This window comes from Borostomias antarcticus, assembly GCF_949987555.1.
Source record: "Borostomias antarcticus genome assembly, chromosome: 3".
Classification (NCBI taxonomy): Eukaryota; Metazoa; Chordata; class Actinopteri; order Stomiiformes; family Stomiidae; genus Borostomias; species Borostomias antarcticus.
The window spans coordinates 8,860,853-8,883,491 of record NC_140236.1 but is presented as its reverse complement, the minus strand read 5'-3'; the positions used below and the strand labels follow the sequence as shown (position 1 = coordinate 8,883,491).

General features: G+C 47.7%; 1 protein-coding gene across 1 annotated transcript; it reads left to right on the top strand.

Moving 5' to 3' along the window:
* Positions 1–473: 473 nt before the first annotated feature.
* erbb3b (erb-b2 receptor tyrosine kinase 3b) lies at positions 474–20,703 on the top strand (the record flags this gene model as incomplete). Its single annotated transcript, XM_084435969.1, has 29 exons — positions 474–479; positions 1,439–1,661; positions 2,475–2,629; positions 5,572–5,758; positions 6,290–6,415; positions 6,721–6,783; positions 7,097–7,215; positions 7,775–7,916; positions 8,228–8,341; positions 9,052–9,169; positions 9,256–9,329; positions 9,415–9,505; positions 10,506–10,708; positions 11,247–11,383; positions 12,100–12,189; positions 14,571–14,728; positions 14,846–14,899; positions 15,018–15,159; positions 15,562–15,681; positions 16,023–16,121; positions 16,357–16,542; positions 17,148–17,303; positions 17,425–17,500; positions 17,679–17,825; positions 17,999–18,096; positions 18,197–18,373; positions 18,493–18,564; positions 18,868–19,150; positions 19,778–20,703. 29 exons carry the CDS (start codon positions 474–476, stop codon positions 20,701–20,703), a joined length of 4,542 nt encoding a protein of 1,513 aa, XP_084292095.1.
* Between the last annotated feature and the right edge of the window lie 1,936 nt (positions 20,704–22,639).

Genomic DNA, 22,639 nt, shown 5'->3' with positions numbered 1-22,639 from the left:
AGACATTCTCCCTCTTCAGACTGGCAGATAGGGGTAGCATTGTTAACTAAGGAGATTCTTCAAAGTGATTTTATGGGTGTTATGAGTGGATATTGGATTGGAGCTCAGAGTCCAGCTTTGGTCAGTACTTCTCACTGAACATTGCATTGGAGTTGAAATTAGTGTTACCACGTAAGAATAAGTCATAGCAAACCTGATAGAGATAGAAATAAGATAATTGTATCTGTCTGTTTTTGTGTATGAAGGCCTGCATGCTCAGATGTATGTCTCCAATATACTGTTTGGACTTGTTTTTTTCCCCCTCAATTTTCCAGCCAGTCCACACCCAGCTATGTTTACAGTGTTCAAACTGGCCTTTGAGTGAGAATCAGTGTGCTCTGCTAGATCTTTGCTTTGTGTGTTCTCTTTACAACTTCCACTCCTCTCCAATACCAATATTTGTTCAAGAGTACTGTGTGTTAGTGAATGAGCGCATGGAGGTATGGTTTACCTATATAGTGTGAGTGTGTTTGTGTGTGTGTGTGCCGTTTAGAGCTTTTTTTCCATTTAAAGAGTCATCCATGTCAACATACAGCACTCTAGCCTATATAACTGAGTCTTACTAATGCCCCTCACAGTTAAGTGCTAAGAGAACTGACTGAAGTTTCCCAGTGCTGATAAGGTGTTCCCATTAGAACAGCATAGGAGAGGTGACACACTGAACTGCAAACTCTAATTGTTGAGAGTCCACAGTCACAATCTGCTCTGTTCTCCTCTCTCTGTTTGAGATTTAAAGAATATTTTCGTTTTGGGTCAGTTGTCTGTACAAGCAGCTAAAGAAACCTAAATTGCATTGAGTGTTGCATTCAGACATAGCGTGATGATACAGCAGGGAAGTGTTGCTGTTTAAAAAGGGGTCAATAAGGAATGGTGTGGATATCTTCTTCCTGTCGTTCTCCTCTCCTCCACAGTAGAACCCTCACACACAGCCCATTGTTCCTCTTGCTATGATCTCAGAATATTAGGCCCCACACACACACACACACACACACATGGACACACATGCACACATACACACAAATGCACACATACACACACACGAATGCACACACACATGCACACACACACACACACACACACACACACACACCACACACATAAACATACACACACATGCACACACAAATGTACACGCACACACATCATTGCATGCACACACCGGAATACATGCAAACACACACACACACACTTGTACGCATGCACACACTTGTACTCGGGCACACACACACACACACACACGCACACACACAGACACACACACACACACACACACACACACACACACACACACGCACACAGAAGCACTGTCTGACACCGCATCACTCTTACTGGGACACACTGTCTACATTTATGGCTGCACCACAATGCAGGACTTTGTCTGAATGCCCGGTCCCCACAGCCTCTCCTCCAGCAGTCTGAGACCTCAGGCCTGGTCCTCTACATGCTGAGAGGTGACGGGTTGCCCTGCATCAAACACAGCAGCAGACACAACATCAGACACTGCAACAGACACAACATCAAACACTACAATGGACACAACATCCAACATAGCAACAGACACAACATCAAACACTGCAACGGACACAACATCAAACATAGAAACAGACACAACATCAAACATAGCAACAGACCAAGCAGCAGACACAGCAACAAACACAACACCACAGTGCATACAGTACATACATACATACATACATACATACATACATAGCAAGAGACTCAAAACAACATCAGACACAGCAACAGACACATCAAACAACATCAAACACAGCAACAGACGCGGCAACAGACACATCAAACATGCATACATACATACATACATACATACATACATACATACATACATACATACATACATACATACATACATACATACATACATACATACATACATACATACATACATACATACATACATAATACATAGCAAGAGACTCAAAACAACATCAAACACAATAACAGACGCAGCAACAGACACATCAAAAATGCATACACACATACATGCATAGCAAGAGACTCAAAACAACATTAAACACAGCAACTGACATAGCAAGAGACACAAATAACATACAACAGACACAACACCAAGCACAGCTGAAGACACAACATCAAAGACAGCAACAGACCTACAGTAGCAAAAGACACGCAACATTAAATAAACTGTCAGACATAGGAACAAAGCACAGCAAAAACTTAAATCAACAGACACAATATCCAACACAGTAGATACAGCAATAAAGAACATCAAAAACAATCGTGAACTGATTCTTATCCCCTTATCACCACTGCGGCAAACGTGCCCTCTCTGGATTTGAGATGGGATGAGATCAAACGTCATCAATCAAAATTGGTTTGTCAACAGTAGTCCCCGAGCAAGTTTTTCTTTTGAAAATGAGTGTGTTTGACATGTCCACCCTCTCCTCCCCCCTGCCAAGTGGTCTGTCCGGGTACTCAGAACGGCCTGAGCTCCACAGGCTCCCAGGAGAATCAGTACAAGCTGATCAAGGACCGCTACGCCGGGTGTGAGATCATCATGGGCAACCTGGAGATCACCCAGATAGAGAGGGACTGGGACTTCTCCTTCCTCAGGGTGAGAACATACACACACACGTAGTGTATGTAAGATCTGTGCATTTTATAAAATATCCTAATGTTGTATTTTGTTGATATTGCTTTTACGATGTAGGTAATGTTAGTAATGTTTATGCATGTTGTTATGTATGTGCTGAGACCAAGGACCACAACGGAAATAAATCTTTGGGGCGCTTTGTAGCTCAAGAGGTAGAGTGGGTCATCCAGATCATAAGGTCGGGGGTTCGAATCCCGGCTCCTTCTGACAACATGCCGAAGTGTCCTTGGACATGTAGAAGTGTCCTTGGACAAGACATTGAACCCCAAATTGCTACCAATGAACAGGCTAGCACCTTGCATGGCAGCTGCTGCCATTGGTGTGTGTGTGTGTGTGTGTGTGTGTGTGTATAGTATGTGTGTGAATGAGAGGCCTTCATTGTAAAGCGCTTTGGATAAAAGGGCTTTATTAAGTGCAGTCAATTTACCATTTGCTTTTTGTGCCTCCTTGACATTTTTATGATGCATGAATGTCTAGCACTATCATGCATTTTAAATATTGTCTAATAAACTAAACTTACAGTAACTGAAGGGTTGCATCATGCGCAAACACACACACACACACACACACATACACACACACACACACACACAAATAGGGACGCACGCACAACACACACACACACACACACACACACATACAGTATGTGCATGGATGCGTACACGCTCATACACACACATACAGACATTATACTCACATGATGCACACACTGATTGACACTCTGGCCCTGACGGAATCAGAACCAGGGTGCTCAAGGAGTGTGTGAGGCAGCTAGCTGGCATATTCCATCACCTATTCAATCTCTCCCTGAGGCTGAAAAAGGTGCCACTGCTGTGAAAGACCTCCTGCATCATTCCAGTACCCAAAAAAGCACGTCCGAGTACTCTCAACGACTACAGGCCAGTGGCACTGACATCTCATGTCATGAAGGTATTTGAGAGACTGGTTCTACAGGACTTGAGCGACTTCCTGGACTCCCTGCAGTTTGCGTACCAGGCCCGAATCAGCGTGGATGACGCCAACATCTACCTGCTCCACAGAGCCTATTCACACCTGGAGAGGCCAGGAAGTTCAGTGAGTCATGTTCTTTAACTTCTCCAGTGCTTTCAACACCATCCTCACCCTCCAGCTCGCGGATAAGCTCCCAGCCATGCAGGTACAGTAGACCATGTCTCGGTGGCCTGGATCATAGACTACCTCACTGGCAGGCCACAGTATGTCCGTCTGCAGGGCTGCCTGTCCAACGTGGTGATTAGTACCACGGGTGCCCCCTAAGGAACAGTCCTGTCTCTTCTGTTCACCCTCTACATCTACAACTTCAGCCACAACTCTGGAGCGTGCCAACTCCAGAAGTTCTTGGACGACTCCTCTATTGTGGGCTGCATTAGGGCAGACGATGAGGAGGAGTACAGGGATGTGGTCAGGAGATTTGTGGAATGGTCTGAGGAGAACCGGCTCCAACTCAACATCAGCAAGACCAAGGAACTGGTGGTGAACTTCAGAAAGAACTGGAGGCCGCCAACCCCCATCACCATCAAGAGGGAGGAAGTTGAGATGGTGGACTTATACAAGTTCCTTGGAGTGCACCTGAACAACAAACTGGACTGGACTGACAACACTGAGGCCCTCTACAGGAAAGGACAGAGAAGACTGTTCTTCCTCAGGAGGCTCAGGTCCTTCGATGTGTATAGCAGGCTACTGAGGATGTTCTACCAGTCTGTCGTAGCCAGCGCACTGTTCTTTGCTGTCGCCTGCTGGGGCAATCTGTGGCAGATGGGGAGTACTTTCAGCCACAGACTCATCCCACGCAGGAGCAATACGGAACGGACATTCCTTTGTGCCAGTAGCCATCAATGCCCGAGCGTTCCGTGTGTTTTTATTATACCTTTATTTAACCAGGTTAAAGACTCATTGAGATTAAAATCTCTTTTACAAGAGAATCCTGGTCAAGAAATGCAGCAACACAGTTTCCTGAAAACAAGACATAAAGGTTACGATACACAACTAAACATAAAGGTTACGATACACAATGACAACCAAAAACAACAATAACAACCGCGACAAAAATCAGTAATAGTTCATAGTATGACGATCAGTTAAAACAATTACAACTACCAATATATATTTGGTTTCTATAGCCATATTATAGAGGTGTGTTATAGAGGTGTGCACGTACTGTATGTATGTATACATGTGTATTACTAGATATACCCAGACAGCCTGGATGTATGTATGTACACTCCTTGACTCATATACTTGTATAGTTATATATATTTATACAGACTGCATGCAGGTACATATACAGTATATATTGTACATATATACAAAGATACACATACATATTGTGTGCTCCAAGACTTATATATACTTGTATAGTTATATGTATATATATATGTGTGTGTATATATATACAGACTGAATGTATGCAGGTACATATATATCTTATTCTCTCCTATACTGCACAGTTACTGTACATATGGATGCATATAGCCCCTGATATCCCTTTTTTATGCTGCTACTCGCCCCAACCCCCCCTTAACTTGTGTCTCTTTCCTTTTTGCTCATCTGTATCTAGTGTTTCTCTCCTTTCCAACCCTTCTGTAATGTTCAACTGCTGAAATGCTAAATTTCCCACTGGGGGGGATCAATAAAATCGTATCTTATTACCATTCGGGGACAGGGGGGGAAAACGTGGTGTATTTCTTTAAACCAATCACAATCGTCTTGGGCGGAGCGGTTGCTAGGTTGCTGTTGTCTCACGTAGTCTGGATTGAATCTGCTCAGGCCAGGAATCAGATCCGTCGCTCTTATTGGGCATTAATAAACCAATGACAAGGCGTATCCCCAAAACCTACATCCGCTGAGTCAGACTAAACATGTCATAACCCCGCCTCTCCCTGCAGACCATCAGGGAGGTGACTGGCTACATCCTGATCGCCATGAACCACTTCCGGCGTCTGCCCCTGGATCAGCTGCGCGTGGTCCGGGGGAACACCCTCTACGACCGCCGCTTCGCCCTCGCCGTCCTCTTCAACTACCCCAAGGAGGGCTCCAACGGCCTGGAGCACCTGGGGCTCACACACCTGACCGGTGAGAGGAGGGACGGGGGAAGGGAGAGGGAGAAGGGGGCTGTGTAGTGGGTAGGGAGGGAGGAAGGGAGGGAGCGAGAGAAGGAGAGAGAGAGAGAGAGAGAGAGAGTGGAATTGAACTCTGGAGGGATTGAGGAGAAGAGATAGAGGGGGGAGAGAGAGGAGAGGGTCTAGAGAGCTGGACAAAAATTGGGAAGGGAAGACCCGTAGGAGGCAGCAGATGGTTGGGAAAGCGGAGGGACTGTAAGATAGAGGGGAGATTGTTGAATCGCTAGGGGAGACGGGGTGTAGGGAGAGAGGGGGAGACAGGGGGTCTAGGGAGAGAGGGGGGAGGGGATAGCCGGTGGACAGGGGAGAGAGGGAGTGGTATTTCTTGACTAAAGACTGTACTATGAAAGCGCTGCTGCCAGGCGTTCAGGGGGAGAGCAGGTTCGCTCAGCGTGCTGCAGCACGCCTAATTCACTGTTTGATAGGAATGTATGACTGTCTCTCTCTCTCTCTGTATGTCTGTCACATCTATTATTTTCCACAGAGATTCTGGAGGGCGGGGTTCAGATCATCAACAACAGGTTCCTGAGTCACGGCCCGTGGGTGAACTGGCATGACGTGGTGAGGGATGCCAGTGCCCCCATAGACATCCAGAACAACGCAGAGAGAGGTGGGCGTGGCTACAGGACAGACGGGGACTCATGTTATGGAATGAATTGTTATGAAGTAGTAGTAGTTCTGATGAAGCGTGACGTTCGTGTCTCTGGGTCAGGCTCTGGCTTGATGCACACCACAGTAACTGTGCAACTGGCCTGTCTCAGCGCAACTGGCAACTGGCACTGTGTCTAATTGAAATTAAAATAGAATTCATGTATACGCTTTATTGGGATGACTGTAGTTATTGCCAAAGCAGTTGCCAATTCATTCTCTCTCTCTCTCTCTCTCTCTCTCTCTCTCTCTCTCTCTCTCTCTCAGGACTGTGCCACCCCTCCTGTGGAGAGTACTGCTGGGGACCTAATAAAGACCAATGTCAGACCTGTGAGTATTCCTTTTCCTCTTCTTCTGACCCTTGTCATGTTTTCCCTCCCTTTCTCTCCCTCTCCTTCTCCTTCTCTCTCTCTCCCTCTGTTTCACCCACCTCTCATTTTCAGTTCTAATTCATTGTGCTTTATTGGCATGAATGTTCCAAAGTGACAAGATAGGAACCGCTATGATACAGCTATGAATAGGAGAATAAATGCATGAAAAAATAAATTACTGTAATATTTATATTACTCTCTCTCTCTCCTGTGTGCATGTTGTGTGTGTGTGTGTGTGCGTGTGTGTGTGTGTGTGTGTGTGTGTTTCTCAGTGACTAAGACAGTGTGTGCTCCTCAATGTAATGGTCGCTGTTTTGGGACCAGCCCCAGAGATTGCTGTCACATCGAGTGTGCAGGGGGCTGCACCGGACCACGGAACATAGACTGCTTTGTGAGTGTGTCCCCCCTCCCCCCTCTCTCTCTCTCCCCCTGTCTCTCCCCCTCTCTCTCTCTCTCTCTCTCTCCCTCTGTCTCTTTCTGTTTCTATCTCTGTCTCTCACTCTCTGTCCCCCCCCCCCTCTCTCTCTCTCCCCCTACCTCTCTCTGTTTCTCTCTCTGTCTCTCACTCTGTCTCCCCCGCCTCTCTCTCTGTCTCTCTCTCTCTGTCTCCCCCCCCCCTCTCTCTCTCTATCTCTCTCCCTCTGTCTCTCTCTGTTTCTCCCTCTGTCTCTCACTCTCTGCCCCCCCCCCTCTCTCTCTCCCTCTCTCTCTCTCTGTTTCTCCCTCTGTCTCTCACTCTTTGTCTCTCCCCCTCCCTCTCTCTCTGTCTCTCTCTCTCTGTGTCTCTCTCTAGGAATAGGTTGGGTTTAGTTGGATGAAGGCTAACAGAGAGGCAATAATCGATGAGTCATGACACCTATGTTTGTGTATGTTTGTGTCTGTGTGTCTGTGTGTCTGTGTGTCTGTGTGTCTGTGTGTCTATGTATTTGTGTGTCTGTGTGTCTGTGCAGGCGTGTGGTCACTTCAACGATACTGGGGCCTGTGTGCCTCACTGTCCCCAGACTCTGATATACAACCAGCAATCCTACCAGATGGAGACCAACCCAGATGCCAAGTACCAGTACGGCTCCATCTGTGTGTCACGCTGTCCCGGTGAGTGTGGGTGTGTGTGTGTGTGTGTGTGTGTGTGTTTGTTTGTTTGTTTGTTCTGTCACCTTCTTGAACAGGTCCCTAACAATGGTAACACACTTAAATTGCTTCACAATAAGGGTCTGAATTGGTGCTTCTCTCTCTCTTTCCACTCCTCTCTCTCTCTCTCTCTCTCTCTCTCTCTCTCCCTCTCTCTCCATCTCTCTCTCCATATCATCTCTCTCCATCTCTCTCTTTCCACCTCTTTCCATCTCTCTCCATCCCCCTCTCCATATCATCTCTCTCTCTCTCTCTCTCTCTCTCTCCTCCTCTAGTCCACTTCGTGGTGGACGGTAGCTCGTGTGTGAGCGGTTGTCCCCATGGAAAGAAGGAGGTTGAGCGGAACGGCCAGAGGCAATGTGAACCCTGCTCAGGACTGTGTCCCAAAGGTAACACACACACACACACACACACACACACAGGCAGTATCAAGAAGCGCGTGTGGGAGAAGCAGATGCAGTACGCGGCGGGGCAGGCGAAGAAGGTTCAGCGGGTTGACACTGAGTTGACTGAGAATTTGACTGGCGTTAAAGTTAAACTGAGACAAGCAACATGAACAGAGGCACCAAGGCAGGGAACAAACAACGTCCCTGGTAGCTGGGCCATGGATGTATGTAAGAGAACTGGACTCACCCAGCGCACAACGCCCAAAAGCTTTCCACGCTGCCTACTCCTGCCGCCCACAGTGCAGGCGCAGTAGTGTTTTACTTGGCCTCGCCGATCCCTCTTTCCCATAGGCCAGTGCAGCGCTGCCATAGACGTACATGTGGACAGAAACAGCTGTAAACTCCGGCTCTTGGTGGCTTTTAAAGAAAAATGGACTCAATAATTCAAAGGGTCGTTTTTGACTTTGATACCCAGTTTTGTTTTGTTTTTTGTTCCCCAGTCGTTTCATTGGCGTGTATGTCTGTGGGATATAGTCTTTTTGGGCGGTGTGGCATCACGTGACTTACAACACCGAGCTCGTTCCCGGGGGCTTGAGCTGGGCAGGACGGGACAGATGGGCATATTTTGGTGCGGTTTCAGTTTGTGGTGCCTGTTTGATTCTGTAATATACACCACTCTGCAAGATAACCAGATATGATTGGCTGTCCTCTAGCCTGCGAAGGCACAGGAGGGGAGCACAGGCAGACGGTCGACTCCAGTAACATCGACAGCTTCGTCAACTGCACCAAGATCCAGGGCAGCCTGCACTTCCTGATCACAGGGATTCTTGGGTAAAGGAGTTCATTGCAGACCGGGGGGGGGGGGGGTATTGTAGTTTCATGATTTGTGGACGTGACACTATGATGTGTTTTTCTAGAGATGAATTTAAAAACATCCCGCCTCTGGACCCTAAGAAGCTGGAGGTCTTCCGCACGGTCAGAGAAATAACAGGTATTGTTTGTGTGTGTGTGTGTGTGTGTGCGCGCATGCATGTGTGTGTAGGTTCGCTTTAACATGTTTGCTGTTTGATCACCAGATATCTTGAACATCCAGTCGTGGCCTAAAGAGTTGCCTGATCTGTCAGTCTTCTCTAGCCTCACCACAATACAGGGCAGATCCCTCTACAAGTAAGGCTTGTGCGTGTGTGTGTGTGTGTGTGTGTCTGTGTCTGTGTGTGTTTGCGTGCGTGCGTGCGTGCGTGTGTGGGCAATGCATGTCTACATGTGTTGTGTATGTGCGTGCGTGTGTGTGTATGTTTCTCGGAGCACACTAATTCATGCGTAACGTAATATACATCACATGACTTCATCGTTAACCTAAATGTCACTGCTTACACTCTGTCCACCCTGTTGGTCGTCTAACATCAGAAGCTGCTTTCTGTGTCAACAGCCCCCGGCAGCCCCTCTGTGTATGCATGTCACTGGTGTGTGTAACCTCTCTCTCTCTCTGTCTCACCGTGCCACCCCCCTGCCCCTCCCTCCCCTCCCGATGTCCCCTGTACAGCGCAAAGAGGTATGACCTGTGTGTGTGTGTGTGTGTGTGTGTGTAATCCCGTACTTATAGCACCAGCATGGCTTCATACATGTCAGTAGTGTGAACACGTGTAGCGTGTGTTAGGAGTCATACCCGTGGCAGTACGGCATTGTTTGACTACAGTGCTATAACGGCCGACTAGGACGCTGGTAGGGGTTTAACAATATATCGTGCCACAATATATCGCGATACAGAAACATCACAATATCGTCAAGGTGAAAATAATATTGTGATATGTTTATTGTGTATCAGTGAAAACTGGCTACACAACGCTGGTAACAAACACGTCTTTTGTCTCTAGGCCTACTGTATCCATGATATTACAACAGTTAAGCTCTAAATTCGCAGTGTATTGGAGTAGAGATGTGGAGAAATGCACTATTGGTGTGAACAGCAGCGCTACTGCAACGCTTCACACCTGCCCTTAGTGTATCGTATCGTGTTGTTATCGTCAACCCAATATCGTGTATCGTATCGTATCTTGAGATTAGTGTATCGTTACACCCCTAGACGCTGGACATGTTATGATCATTCTTCCTGGGCTGAAGCTACAAACATGTATCCTCTCCTCACCCCCTCCATCCACCCCCCCAGGCGCTTCTCTCTGATGGTGATGCGCGTGCCCACCCTCACCTCTCTGGGGCTGAGCTCCCTGCGAGAGATCAGCGACGGCAGCGTGTACCTCAGCCAGAACGACAACCTCTGCTACCAGCACACCGTCAACTGGACACGCCTCTTTGGCGGGCGCAGCACCAGGCTCAACGACATCAAACTCAACAGGCCCCTGGAGGAGTGCGGTGAGCTTGCCTGAGGGGAGGAGGGGGGGGGGGGTCAAGGGAGGGGATTGGCTGGGAGGGAGGGAGGGAGGGAGGGTGGGGGGGGGGGGGTGATGGGAGATGTAGTCAGAGAGGTGCTAGATGACTACAACAGGGATTCAGCTGCTCACTGTAGACAGAAACGGAACGTGATTTAAAAACAAACAAAAATACAGACATGTTTCGGCCAAAGCACTTATAGGTCAAAGGTGGTGATGTGAGCTAGCGAGGGGTTAGTGGTTCACTCTGAGTGGAAGGTCTGACTGAGACATGTAGTCAGAGAGGCTGCCTGTTGCTGATTGCAGATGTTGGGTAAAGTTGAATCTGAACAGTTGGAACACGTATTTGGCAATTATTCCCTAATTCACCTGGATTTGCCTATTTAGTAGCCTTGGGTGTCTGGAGAGAGTGGAAAATTACCTTACTCAGTTGAACTTGGGTTAGCACGTACGGAGCTACAGTGTCCTACTGTACGTGTAGTGTGCTGATGTTTTGTTGTTGTTGTTGTTGTTGTTTACAGTGGTGGAGGGCCACGTGTGTGACCCGCTGTGTTCAGACTCTGGCTGTTGGGGTCCGGGACCGGACCAGTGTCTCTCCTGCCGGAACCACAGCCGCCATGGAACCTGTGTGGCCAACTGCAACTTCTACACTGGGTCCGTGTGTGTGTGTATGTGTGTGTGTGTATGTGTGTGTGTGTGCTTGTGTGTGTGTGTGTGTGTTTGTGTGTGTGTGTGTGTGTTAATGTGTGTGTGTGTGTGTGTGTGTCAAGGTTATAATAGTTTTTCATTTTTCACTAGTTTTAATTTTTCATCATTTTAACTTTTAGTTTTCAATTTCAATTTAGTTTAAATTAGTTTTTAAAGTGGGTTTGCTAGTCTAGTTTTTATTTTCGGAAAATGCTTCGTTTTAGTTATGTTTTTATTAGTTTCAATATTATTATTTTTTTCTTCTGTGCTAGCCTCGTGAGACCATCCTGATCTCGCAAGCTCACATTGTTTCACTCCTTGTGAAACAAACCATCTGGTGCATGTTAGATTACTTCTGCACAGGGGCACAGCTAAAAAAAAAAAAGTATATATTTCATATCCACCCAAAATAGTAAGCTGATGTAACACATTTTCTGTATAATTTTAGTTTATTTTAGTTAGTTTTGTAAAAACACAATACAGTTTACGTTACGTTTTTTGTAAAGCGTTTTCATTTTTATTTCAGTTGACTAAAATAATTTTTCACACCTAGTTTTAGTTCGTTTTTACTTAGTTTTCGTTAACTATAATAACCTTGGTGTGTGTGTGTGTGTGTGTGTGTGTGTGTGTGTGTGTGTGTGTGTGTGTGTTGTAACCATCCCTCTGTGGTTTGTTTAACCCAGTGAGTCCAGGGAGTTTGCTGGGTCCCAGGGAGAGTGTGTAGCATGTCACCCAGAGTGTCAACGGATGGATGGAAGACCCAGCTGCATCGGACAGGTACTGCATCTGTCTGTCTCTCTTTCTTAATCTCTCTGTTTCTCTCTCTCTGTTTCTCTCTCTCTATCTCTCTCTCTCTCTTTCTACAGTATCTGTATCATTTTCTCTCTATTTCTGTATGTCTCTCTACTACCCTCTTGCTCTCTCTCTCTCTCTCTCTCTCTCTCACACACACACACACACACACACACACACACACACACACACACACACACACACAAGCACACACACATTTTATGTCCCCCTCTCTCTCTCTCTGTCCCTTTTTCTCTCTCTATTTTTTCCTTTTAAAAATGTTCATTCATTTTCCACAAACAAAACAAGAAATGAAATAAAAAGAACATGGACACATGGGGCTACGCTCTAAAAGAAAACAACACTACATAAACACAACGGGACACAAAAACACTACAAACGGGACATAAGCAAAGTAAAACAAAAGACACAGGGGGAGGTGGGGGGGGGGGGGGGGGCACCTGAAACCCACTACTGCATAGTGTAGCAGGCTGGATGGTCATTGCATGTTCAGTAGGACCATATCCCCCAGCCAAGAGTCCTCAGAGAAACATGTTGGTTTCTGCTCCTTCCAATTCATGAGGATTAGCCTGACAGACAGGCAGCCCAGACTCCACAACTGCCCGACAGTAGCTCCAACACCATCTGGCTTTAGACACATGTTAAGGAGCATACAGAAGGGTAACATTAAAAAGTTCGGACATCACTGATATTGCTACTGTCCAGAGTTTTTTTTTTTTACAGCTGGGCAGTCCCAGAGCAGACAGCATCGTGAGCCTCTATTATGCCAACATAAATCTTTAAGTTTGTCATCCACCTTTGATACTGTATACTGACAGAGGTAATATATGCTCTATTGTCTATTCAATATTTTATACTGTATGATCCTGAATCTAACACACTTGGATGAACTTAGAGCTGATCTCCAAACTGTATGATCCTGAATCTAACACACTTGGATGAACTTAGAGCTGATCTCCAAACTGCGTCCCACCGTGCAGCAGACAAGGGTGCAGTCAGTTCATGCTCTTTCCACGGACGAGGCTCCCTTCCCGAAGCACAGCTCCGGTTTTTGGATGATTATGAAAAACTGGAGCTGTGCTTCTGGAAGGGAACCTCTTCTGTGGCAAATTTCACCTGCCAAGCTTGAGAGAGAAGGTTTCCAGCGTCAAGATACTCCTTTATGCCTGAGCTGTATTGAAATGGTAACCTACTGTATTAATACTGTAGAACGGGTTATTTTGGTTAAAGCATTGCTGAAAAGGAATATATTTTTGTAATGTATTGGATTAATTCACTGCAATTGTCTTATAATCAGTGTTTTATAAGATCATGTGGGTTGGGCATGTGCATGACATGGAAATAAAAAAAAACAATCAAATCAATCAAATTTTTCTCTATTTCTGTCTCTCTCTTTCTCTCTTTCTCTCTATTTCTGTCTATCTCTCTCTCTCTCTCTCACACACACACACACACGTTCTCTCAAAAGCACATACCATCTCTCCCTTCACATGGTCTCCCTGTGTTTTGTTACTGTTATTGTTTATTGAGAGCACAAGTCTATGCCTGATCAGACAACGGTCACAAACTCCCATCAACTGTTCTCTTCTCCTCCCTTGGCACCTGGTCCTCTGATTCCTGAGTTTCGTTTTCCACTCACGCTATCAGATACACACACATTCACCAAATCCATCTTCCCACACACGCACACATACACACACACATGCACACACACATACACACATTCCTTTTTGTACCTGTTTGAGTTAGTTTAGGAAAATAAAGCCCCCCCCCCCCACACACAAACACAGACACACCTCACTAACACAGTATACACATACGCACACACTGCTCTTTTGAGTTTCGTTCTTAATCCACTCTTACTCTATTGTGCAAGCGGTATCGGGCAATTGGTGTTTGCTTACTAGTGGCTTATCTGCAGATCCCTAATCTCATGATTACGTTTTTCTAATTTGTTACACACACACACGCCTCTCCCCATGCCCTGGCTGTGATGTAATTTACTGTAATTCAATGTGAGTATACCGCCAACAACGCCAAGCAAACAGGCTGGGCTGGTTCTGTCTCTCCCCTGGCCTGTCTAAGAATGGACAAATTAGTATCAGAAATAGCCACGTTCATATTATTTTACTTTCAATCAGTCTAATTTCTCCCTCTCCCCTTATCTCACTCCCTCCCTCCCTCCCTCTCTACATCTCACTCTCTCCCTCTGTCTCCATCTCTCTCTCCCTCCCTCTTTCTCTCTCTGTCTCTCTCTCTCCATCTTTCTCTCTCTGTCTTTCACTCTTTCTATCTCTCTCCATTTCTCAATTCTCTCTCTCTCTCTCTCTCTCTCTTTCTCTTAGGAAGCGAATGAGTGTGTGGAGTGTTCCAGCCTGACGGACGGCCCCTACTGCGTGTCTTCCTGTCCCAGCGGGGTGAACGACGGAGAGAGGGGGCTTCTCTTTAAGTACCCCAACAAAGAGGGCAGCTGTGAACCGTGCCACGCCAACTGTACCCAGGGGTGAGTGTGTGCGTGTGTGTGCGTGAGTGTGCGTGTGTGTGCGTGTTTGTGTGTGTGTGTGTGTGTGTTGAATGAAACGTTAGGCTCATGCTTTGAGGCCGTGCCTCTTGGTTGCAGGTGCTCAGGCCCGGGTTTGAATGACTGTTTGGAAACAGACAGAGCAATAAGCAGGTGAGTGTCTCCCCCTGCTGGTGAATATTATAAACTGCACTGCAATACCTTCAACACACACACACAAACACATACACACAAACACACTCGTCCCCATCCCAAACTAACCCCCCTCCAGTCGGCAGGTCACAGCGATAGCCCTGGGGGTCCCGGCGGGGCTGATCGTGTGCCTGGCCCTGGTCGCTCTGGGGATGCTGTACCACCGAGGCCTGGCCATCCGCCGTAAGAGAACCATGAGGAGGTACCTGGAGAGTGGAGAGGTGAGGGGATGACAGTAGGGAGGCTGGGGTGTGTTTCAGACCTGGGTCCAAATGCTAATGTACCATTTGTTCTTGTCTGACACAATGGACACCAATGCCCCCCCCCCCCCCAAAAAAAAAGAAAGAAACCACCCACCACCCCCAGGCAGACTCGAGCAAACGCTAGTCGGCTTGACTCATTGAAAGGATTTCGACCCAGGTCTGGTGTCGAAAATAGGAAGTCTAGAAAGCATATAGTCAGTACCATTGGCTTCAAGAATGGTAGGAGTGAACTACCAGTGAGCTCACTTCAACCACATCCTCTTTTTAAGGCAAATTACCTTAAGAGAAATGATAGACAAATTGTAGTTAATGTGGTGTGTGTGTGTGCGTTCGTGCGTGTGTGTGTGTGTGTGTGGACAGAGTTTCGAGCCGCTGGGTCCAGGGGAGAAGGGCTCTAAGGTCCACGCCCGCATCCTGAGAGTGTCAGAGCTGAGGAAGGTCAAAGCCCTGGGGTCCGGGGTGTTCGGCACTGTGCACAAGGTAGGACCGCCTCGCAGGTCGTCACATCACCTCATCGTTTCATTCCTGACTCTTGAAGTCCCATTTTGAACACGCAAGCCGCACTAGATCCTAAATCTTTTTGTTATAATATATTTGTCATAAAGAATACTGAAATTTCACTTGTCCTGGGTGCGTTTCAAGCTATTCTGTTTCAATCAGATTCCATTTGCTCCTCTTCATAGTTTTTATATCCAGTATGAATCCAATCTGAGGCCATAGGAGATGCTAACCACAGTAGATGCTAACTGCTAACTAAACCCATAGGAGGCCATAGGAGATGCTAACCATAGGACATGCTAATTTAACACGCCGTGTTTCAGGGTCTGTGGATCCCTGAGGGAGATTCAGTGAAGATCCCCGTGGCCATCAAGACCATTCAGGACCGAACAGGACGACAGACCTTCACTGAGATCACTGATGTGAGAACAACTACCGTGATACTCTCCCTCCCCCCCCCCAACACACACACACACACACACACACACACAGAGGCAGGATCAGGGTTCAGGGTTCTATACCTTATGAGACCATAGACTGCCAAATAGTACAATGTCATTATTGACAGAATACTGTAAACATTAGTCATTTTATAGCCATGTAGGGTCATCCACTGTCTTAATTGTCTGTCTGTCTGTCTGTCTGTGTGCTGAGCAGCACATGCTGTCCATGGGCAGTCTGGACCACCTGTACATCGTGAGGATCCTGGGGATCTGCCCGGGGGCCAGTCTGCAGCTGGTCACCCAGCTCAGCCCCCAGGGGTCCTTACTGGACCACATCAGGCAGCACAAGGACAGCCTCGACCCCCAGCGTCTGCTCAACTGGTGCGTGCAGATCGCCAAGGTGAGCCCTCCTCCCTTCTCTAACCCTGACCCTGACTGTACTGTATATATGCTGGAGCAGAAGAGAGGCACGAAGGAATTGGAAATGTATGTTTGTGTATTAACGCCAAGGGCTGGTCTCCCAAACGCAGATTAAATCTAGTCTGAATAACGTCAGCAGATATTTAGCGTACTGGGATTAACACATCGGTTGGTAACGATTTATATTAAGGTCCTCTTATAAAGCATTAGTTAATAGGTAATAAGATCCTTATAAGATGCTTATTAACATTAACATGTGTTAATAAGACATTTATCCGTCTTAATAATAGCATTATAAATAATACATTTGTTAGATTAAGATTAGTGCATAATTAACGGCTAATATGTTAATGAGCATCTTATAAGGACCTTATTACCTATTAACTAATGCTTAATAAGAGGACTTTAATATAAAGTGTTACCCATTGGTTTTATTAAATAACAGCAGACTTAGAGAGTTGTTTTACTTAATTATTGAGACTAACACATCAGGCAAGATTGACCCTGCACAGATAAGTATTTGAATTGAAATGATCTCAGGTAGTATTTTGACCCAGGTCTGGTCTGGTCTGGTCTCTCTCCCAGGGCATGTTCTACCTGGAGGAGCACTGCATGGTCCACAGGAACCTGGCAGCCCGCAACGTCCTCCTGAAGAGCGACTACATCGTCCAGATCTCCGACTACGGAGTGGCCGACCTCCTCTACCCCGATGACAAGAAATATGTCTACAGCGACGCCAAGGTAACAGTAATGATGATGATGATGATGATGATGACTCGTCCTTGATTTATCGGTGACCCTGGACACCAGATGTCTCACGGACCACGCTAGATTTACTCAATCGTGTTCTTTTGTCCCTCAGACTCCCATAAAATGGATGGCTTTGGAGAGCATCTTGTTCCGGAGATATTCCCATCAGAGTGATGTCTGGAGTTACGGTCAGAAAGATTTACCAGAACATTCTCTCGGTGTTTGTGCTTGTGATGTGATGCATTGGGATTTCTTTGGTGGGGGATGCAAGTTACATTTCCTCAATGAGGTAGAGTAACTGATTGGATGTGTGTCTTATCACCTGTCTGGGTGTTCTGCGTCACATACCTCCACTCCCCCATGCAGGTGTCACGGTGTGGGAGATGATGTCACAGGGGGCGGAGCCTTACACATCCATGCAGCCACAGGAAGTGCCGGGTCTGCTGGAGAAGGGCGAGCGCCTGGCTCAGCCCCACATCTGCACCATAGACGTCTACATGGTCATGGTCAAGTGTGAGTCACACACACACACACACACACACACACACACACATACATATACAGCGGCACACTCATGCATATCATGACACACAGGCACAGGCACGTATACACACACACACACACACACACACACAAACACACACACACACTCACAACTCAATTAAAATATTTTTTTCTTATGGCAGGTTGGATGATCGACGAGAACGTCCGTCCCACCTTCAAGGAACTGGCCAATGACTTCACTCGCATGGCTAGAGACCCGCCCCGCTACCTTGTCATCAAGGTAAAGCAGAGATGTCAATCATTACAATAACCCTGAGCTAAGGAGCCCATTGGTCAATGGTTTTGTTACTGACACACCCCTCTTTGGTTTATTTACACAGGCAGAGAGAGGGGAGGCGGGGTCAGAAGAGACCAACCAACGAGAGTCAGAGTTGGGTCACCTGGAGGCGGCGCTGAATGACTCGGATGAAGAGGGATTGGAGAATGGCTTGGCCACGCCTCCTCTGCACCTGTCCCCATCCAGGAGTCTGTCTCGTCTTAGAATGAACTCTTACAGGGTAAACCTAGTCACTCACTGAGGTTAAACCTACAGTCACTCATTGAAGTACTCATGCCAGTAAGAGGACTTCACTATTCTCTTTCTTTCTCTCTCTCTCTCTCTCTCTCTCTCTCTCAGAGTGGTGTCTCTCAGGCTGGACCAGTGGGCTACCTACCCATGACCCCCAGCCCAGGAGACAATGCCCGCCAGGTCAGATGCTATTACACACACACACACACACACACACACACACACACACACAGCACATGCACACAAAAACCTCAAATGGCTGAGACAGACAGATATATTTAGCTATTCCAGTCTAGAGAGATGAGCAGTTCCCCTTTCCTCAGCATGGCTTTGACTCAGCTTCAGTGTTGCGGCTGAAGCTTTGACTCAGCTTCAGTATTACAGCTAAGGCTTTGACTCAGCTTCAGTAAGAATTTAGACATACAAATAATTAATGATGATGACAATGGTGATTTCTCAAATTCTCCTGTCGGACACTCCCAGCGTTTTCGTCTCGATTCGGCGCGGACGCTGTCCGAGGGGTCGGAGGGCAGGGGGAGCGGCCTGGACGCGGAGCTGACGGAGCGGGCGTCGCTGATGGGGAGTCTACGCCGGGCCGGGCATGTCACAGGGGAGCGCCGCGGCACCCACACGTCCGCCAGTGTACATAGGAGTGCGTCCGAGGCCTCTGAGGCGGCCGCCTCCCTCAGGGCAGAGGAGGGGGGGGAGGAGGAGGAGGATCGTTACGGTTACGTGCTGCCCGGATCGTCGGGGACTGCAGAGAGAGGTGACTGTCTGCTAGACTTGTGTGGGCTGCACACACCGTACACCTGTGGATGTGAGATGTGAGAGGTGTCAGCTGTGTTTTTTGTATCTGTGTCTGTGTTTTTCTCCACTGCCACCGTTCTTTACTGGCGTTGTGATTTTAGCTCACACGGCCCATTTTGGGATGGTCTTAGACAGGACAGCTCTTCAGTAGTCTCTCTCCAGACTCAAATGTTATGTTGAATCGCTGCGGTCCGCATACTACAGTTGTGCCACTTCGTGTGCAAGTTGGTGCTCTGAGGGCGTATCGACAGGTCAAAGTTGAAAGAGTGACAGGTTGTAGCCCAGGTTAGATGGTCAGGGCCTATCTATGGTGGGGGGGGGGCGCCTGATCATGAAAGTTGTCGCCGGGATTCCAGCGCTGCCAATGAAATGCCAGGATTTGAACACCAGATTTTTGCATGAAGTGTCCCAGACCCATAGAGAGATCTGCAGCCTTCAGTAACGTAGCTAGCGTAGCTTACGTACTGTATCAGCGAACGAACTCTCATGGGTCTGACGTTGAGACTAACTCCTGAAGTAAATCAACAGTAGCCAGAAGTTAACAGACTCCTCTTCTCTCTCGTAGATTCTTTCCTGTGTCGCCAAGTCTCCAGAACCAGCCACCCAGGTGGGAGGGGCTCACGGCCCTTCAGAAGCCCACTGTCTCCGCTGGCAACCGCAGCGGACCCCGCCCAGGAGTACGAGCTCATGACCAAACAGCCCTCCCCTCTGCCCCGCTCCCCCAGAAGCCCCTCCTCCCTCCAGATAGACGGTCCGTCGGCGGCGATTTGGAAGAAAGCCTCGCCTTTGCCCTCCCCAACCTACAGTACGCCACCCTCACCACTAGAGGGCGATAAACTGAGTACAGACTTCCGGGTGAAGTCCTCCACCACCGGTAGGGGAGACTGGGGGTCAGTGGAGGGCTCTGAGGCACCAGCCAGGGACTCCGCTGCTGAGCCCCGGCCAGCTAAGGAGCCCGTGAGCGGGGCCGGGTCTGCGTCCGCTGGGGCCCTGAGTCCGCTGGGACCGGTGGAGTACGAGTACATGGACATCAGGAGTTCCGACCCCGGGGAGAGACCAGTCTGGGAGAGACGGGAGAACGCAGGAGCGGAACAGAAGACGACAGCACCAGCGGAGAGAGAGAGAACCGAACAGAGCCAGCCGAAGGAGAAGGAGGAAGGAGAGGAGGAGGAGTACCAGTACACTAATCAGCAGCCCAGACTGAGAGAGTCCCTGAGCTGCAGGGTAGGAGACACCAGGCCAGACGCGTCCACAGCAGGGCCAGCAGAGGGGGAGGAGGAGTACGAGGAGATGGACGGCTTCGGTGGGCGGGGCTCGCGCGCAGCGGGGCAGGCGGAGTACCAGAACTTCCCAGGGAAGGGGAGGGCAGGTGGGGACGCGCTGGGAGGGCTGGGGGGTTACATCAAAGTGTGTGCAGGCGTCGTCGGGGAGCCCGGTGGCAACGCATCGTTTGACAACCCCGACTACTGGCACAGCAGACTGTTCCTCAAGCCAGATGCCGTGCGCACGTAATTAGATGGCTCGGGAACGCGGCCGCGTGAAGCTCTACCGGCGATCAGATACACCACCAAAGCAACATCATGATGTGTTCAATGGATTTCATTGTGACTCTCAGTTTAACTGTTGTATGTGACATTCAACTTTTATCACGAAGACTGATAGGCCTACATCATGCCGTCCATACATGCATTGAATGCAGATCGTGTCAAGTAAATTCCCTGTGTTTTGCTCTTGATTCGATGGCCAGTTCTGTGAAGCAGTTGACAACCTCTCAATCGTGTTATTTGCCATAATTGTAATGTGTATCTACAGTAAGTGACATGAAGTATTCCCAATGGACAGCAAACTAAGGCTGAAAGCCAAATTTTAACTTCTGTATAACCCTAATGTGAAATGAATTTGCTTGTTCTGAAATAAATTTGTATTGCTTTTCCATTTTTGCGTTCTATGAATTACAGAGGAAACATTTAATGGGTTTGAATCAAGCCCCCAGGATTCGAAATCTAAAGTGAAGGCCTATTGAACCGCGCCATCTTGGCTAGATTTGTAGTCATTTGGCTATTTCCGGTGACTTTTGTACTTGCGCAGTTGAGCTTTTCTGTCCGACGCGCGTCCACGAAAAAGTTCACCTTTATGTGAAATGTAGACGCATGTTCTCGGCTCTCCCCGCTTTGATTTAGCAATGAAAACCGGCTTGCATATTAAACTGTTTTTGTCAAATATATCCATTGGAGAAATTATTTTTTCATCCAGGCATCTTAGTTTTAACAGGTTAAATATAACTGAACATGTTTTGTTTGCTAGTAGATGGTATTCATTCCGTTCGCGATAACGTTATTGCAGCCAGGCTAAATTCCTCCAGGGAGCCAGTGACCGGCGAGTTGAAGAGCTTCACTCCCCGCCAGCAGGAGCTTTGGCCGCGGCTACCGCATCTCGGATAACCCGCTGAGTTCGTGGCTGCTATTTCACACTCGCCCTTGATCAATCCGGCTCATGTTATGACCAGTTCATGGGAAATGAAAAGCTTTGTCCTGCAGACGCGGCCTCTTTTCGAGGCACACACTGGCCTCAACATAGCTGAGGTACTGAGGGCGGCTCTTTTGGAGTGGGAGCCAGGGTTGCCAGATTGGTGTGATGTTTTCCAGCCCAATGAGTGCTCAAAATCCGCCGAATGTGATAAAAAACCGCCCAAATATTATAGTATATAATATATAGCAGTGCATGCTAAGAAAAATGCCTTTCAGTTGAAATACCGAAAATAATAATAACTCGTGGTAAACTGCAACACACGCCTACACATATGTCACACACACAGCCTACGACAGAGAGAAAGTTGCGTAATCCCATCAAATAGTCAAAGAAATGATAATGCAGGCAACAAATTATAACACATGAGAAGCATGGCTATATCATGAACAGAGGAACGGCGGTGCTGCGGTCATAGACAAGAGAGCAACTCAAGATGACAAGCTAGATAACAAGCTTTAGTGGTGACAAGAAACCGCAGAATGTGACAAGTGGACTAGGCTACACAACTTCCAATGGTAGGCAGGTATAACCACCTGTATAACCACCCATGAATAGCCTGCCTGCTCGCCTACAATAACCGAGTCAGGAGTGTGACACTCAGGCAGTCAAGCAGGCAGAGACACAAGTAATGCATCACTCAATGATGCGACATCCAGAAACACCTGCTGTATAGTATTAAGTAAAAATGTCTTACCGTCACGCCGAACAGGCCAGGAGTCCATTCCAACTTCTAACGTAACTCGTCAATGTAAAACTATGTACATGTGGTGAACTTGCTAATTAGCAAGTATTAATAGATGGTTGAGTCAAAGCTCCCCAACAACTGTCGGGGAGGGTGGAACGTTGCAGACGTCAAACCGCTCCGTTAGACCGAGCGCACGCCCATGCGAGCAGAAAGCAGCGGTAATCCCATGCGATT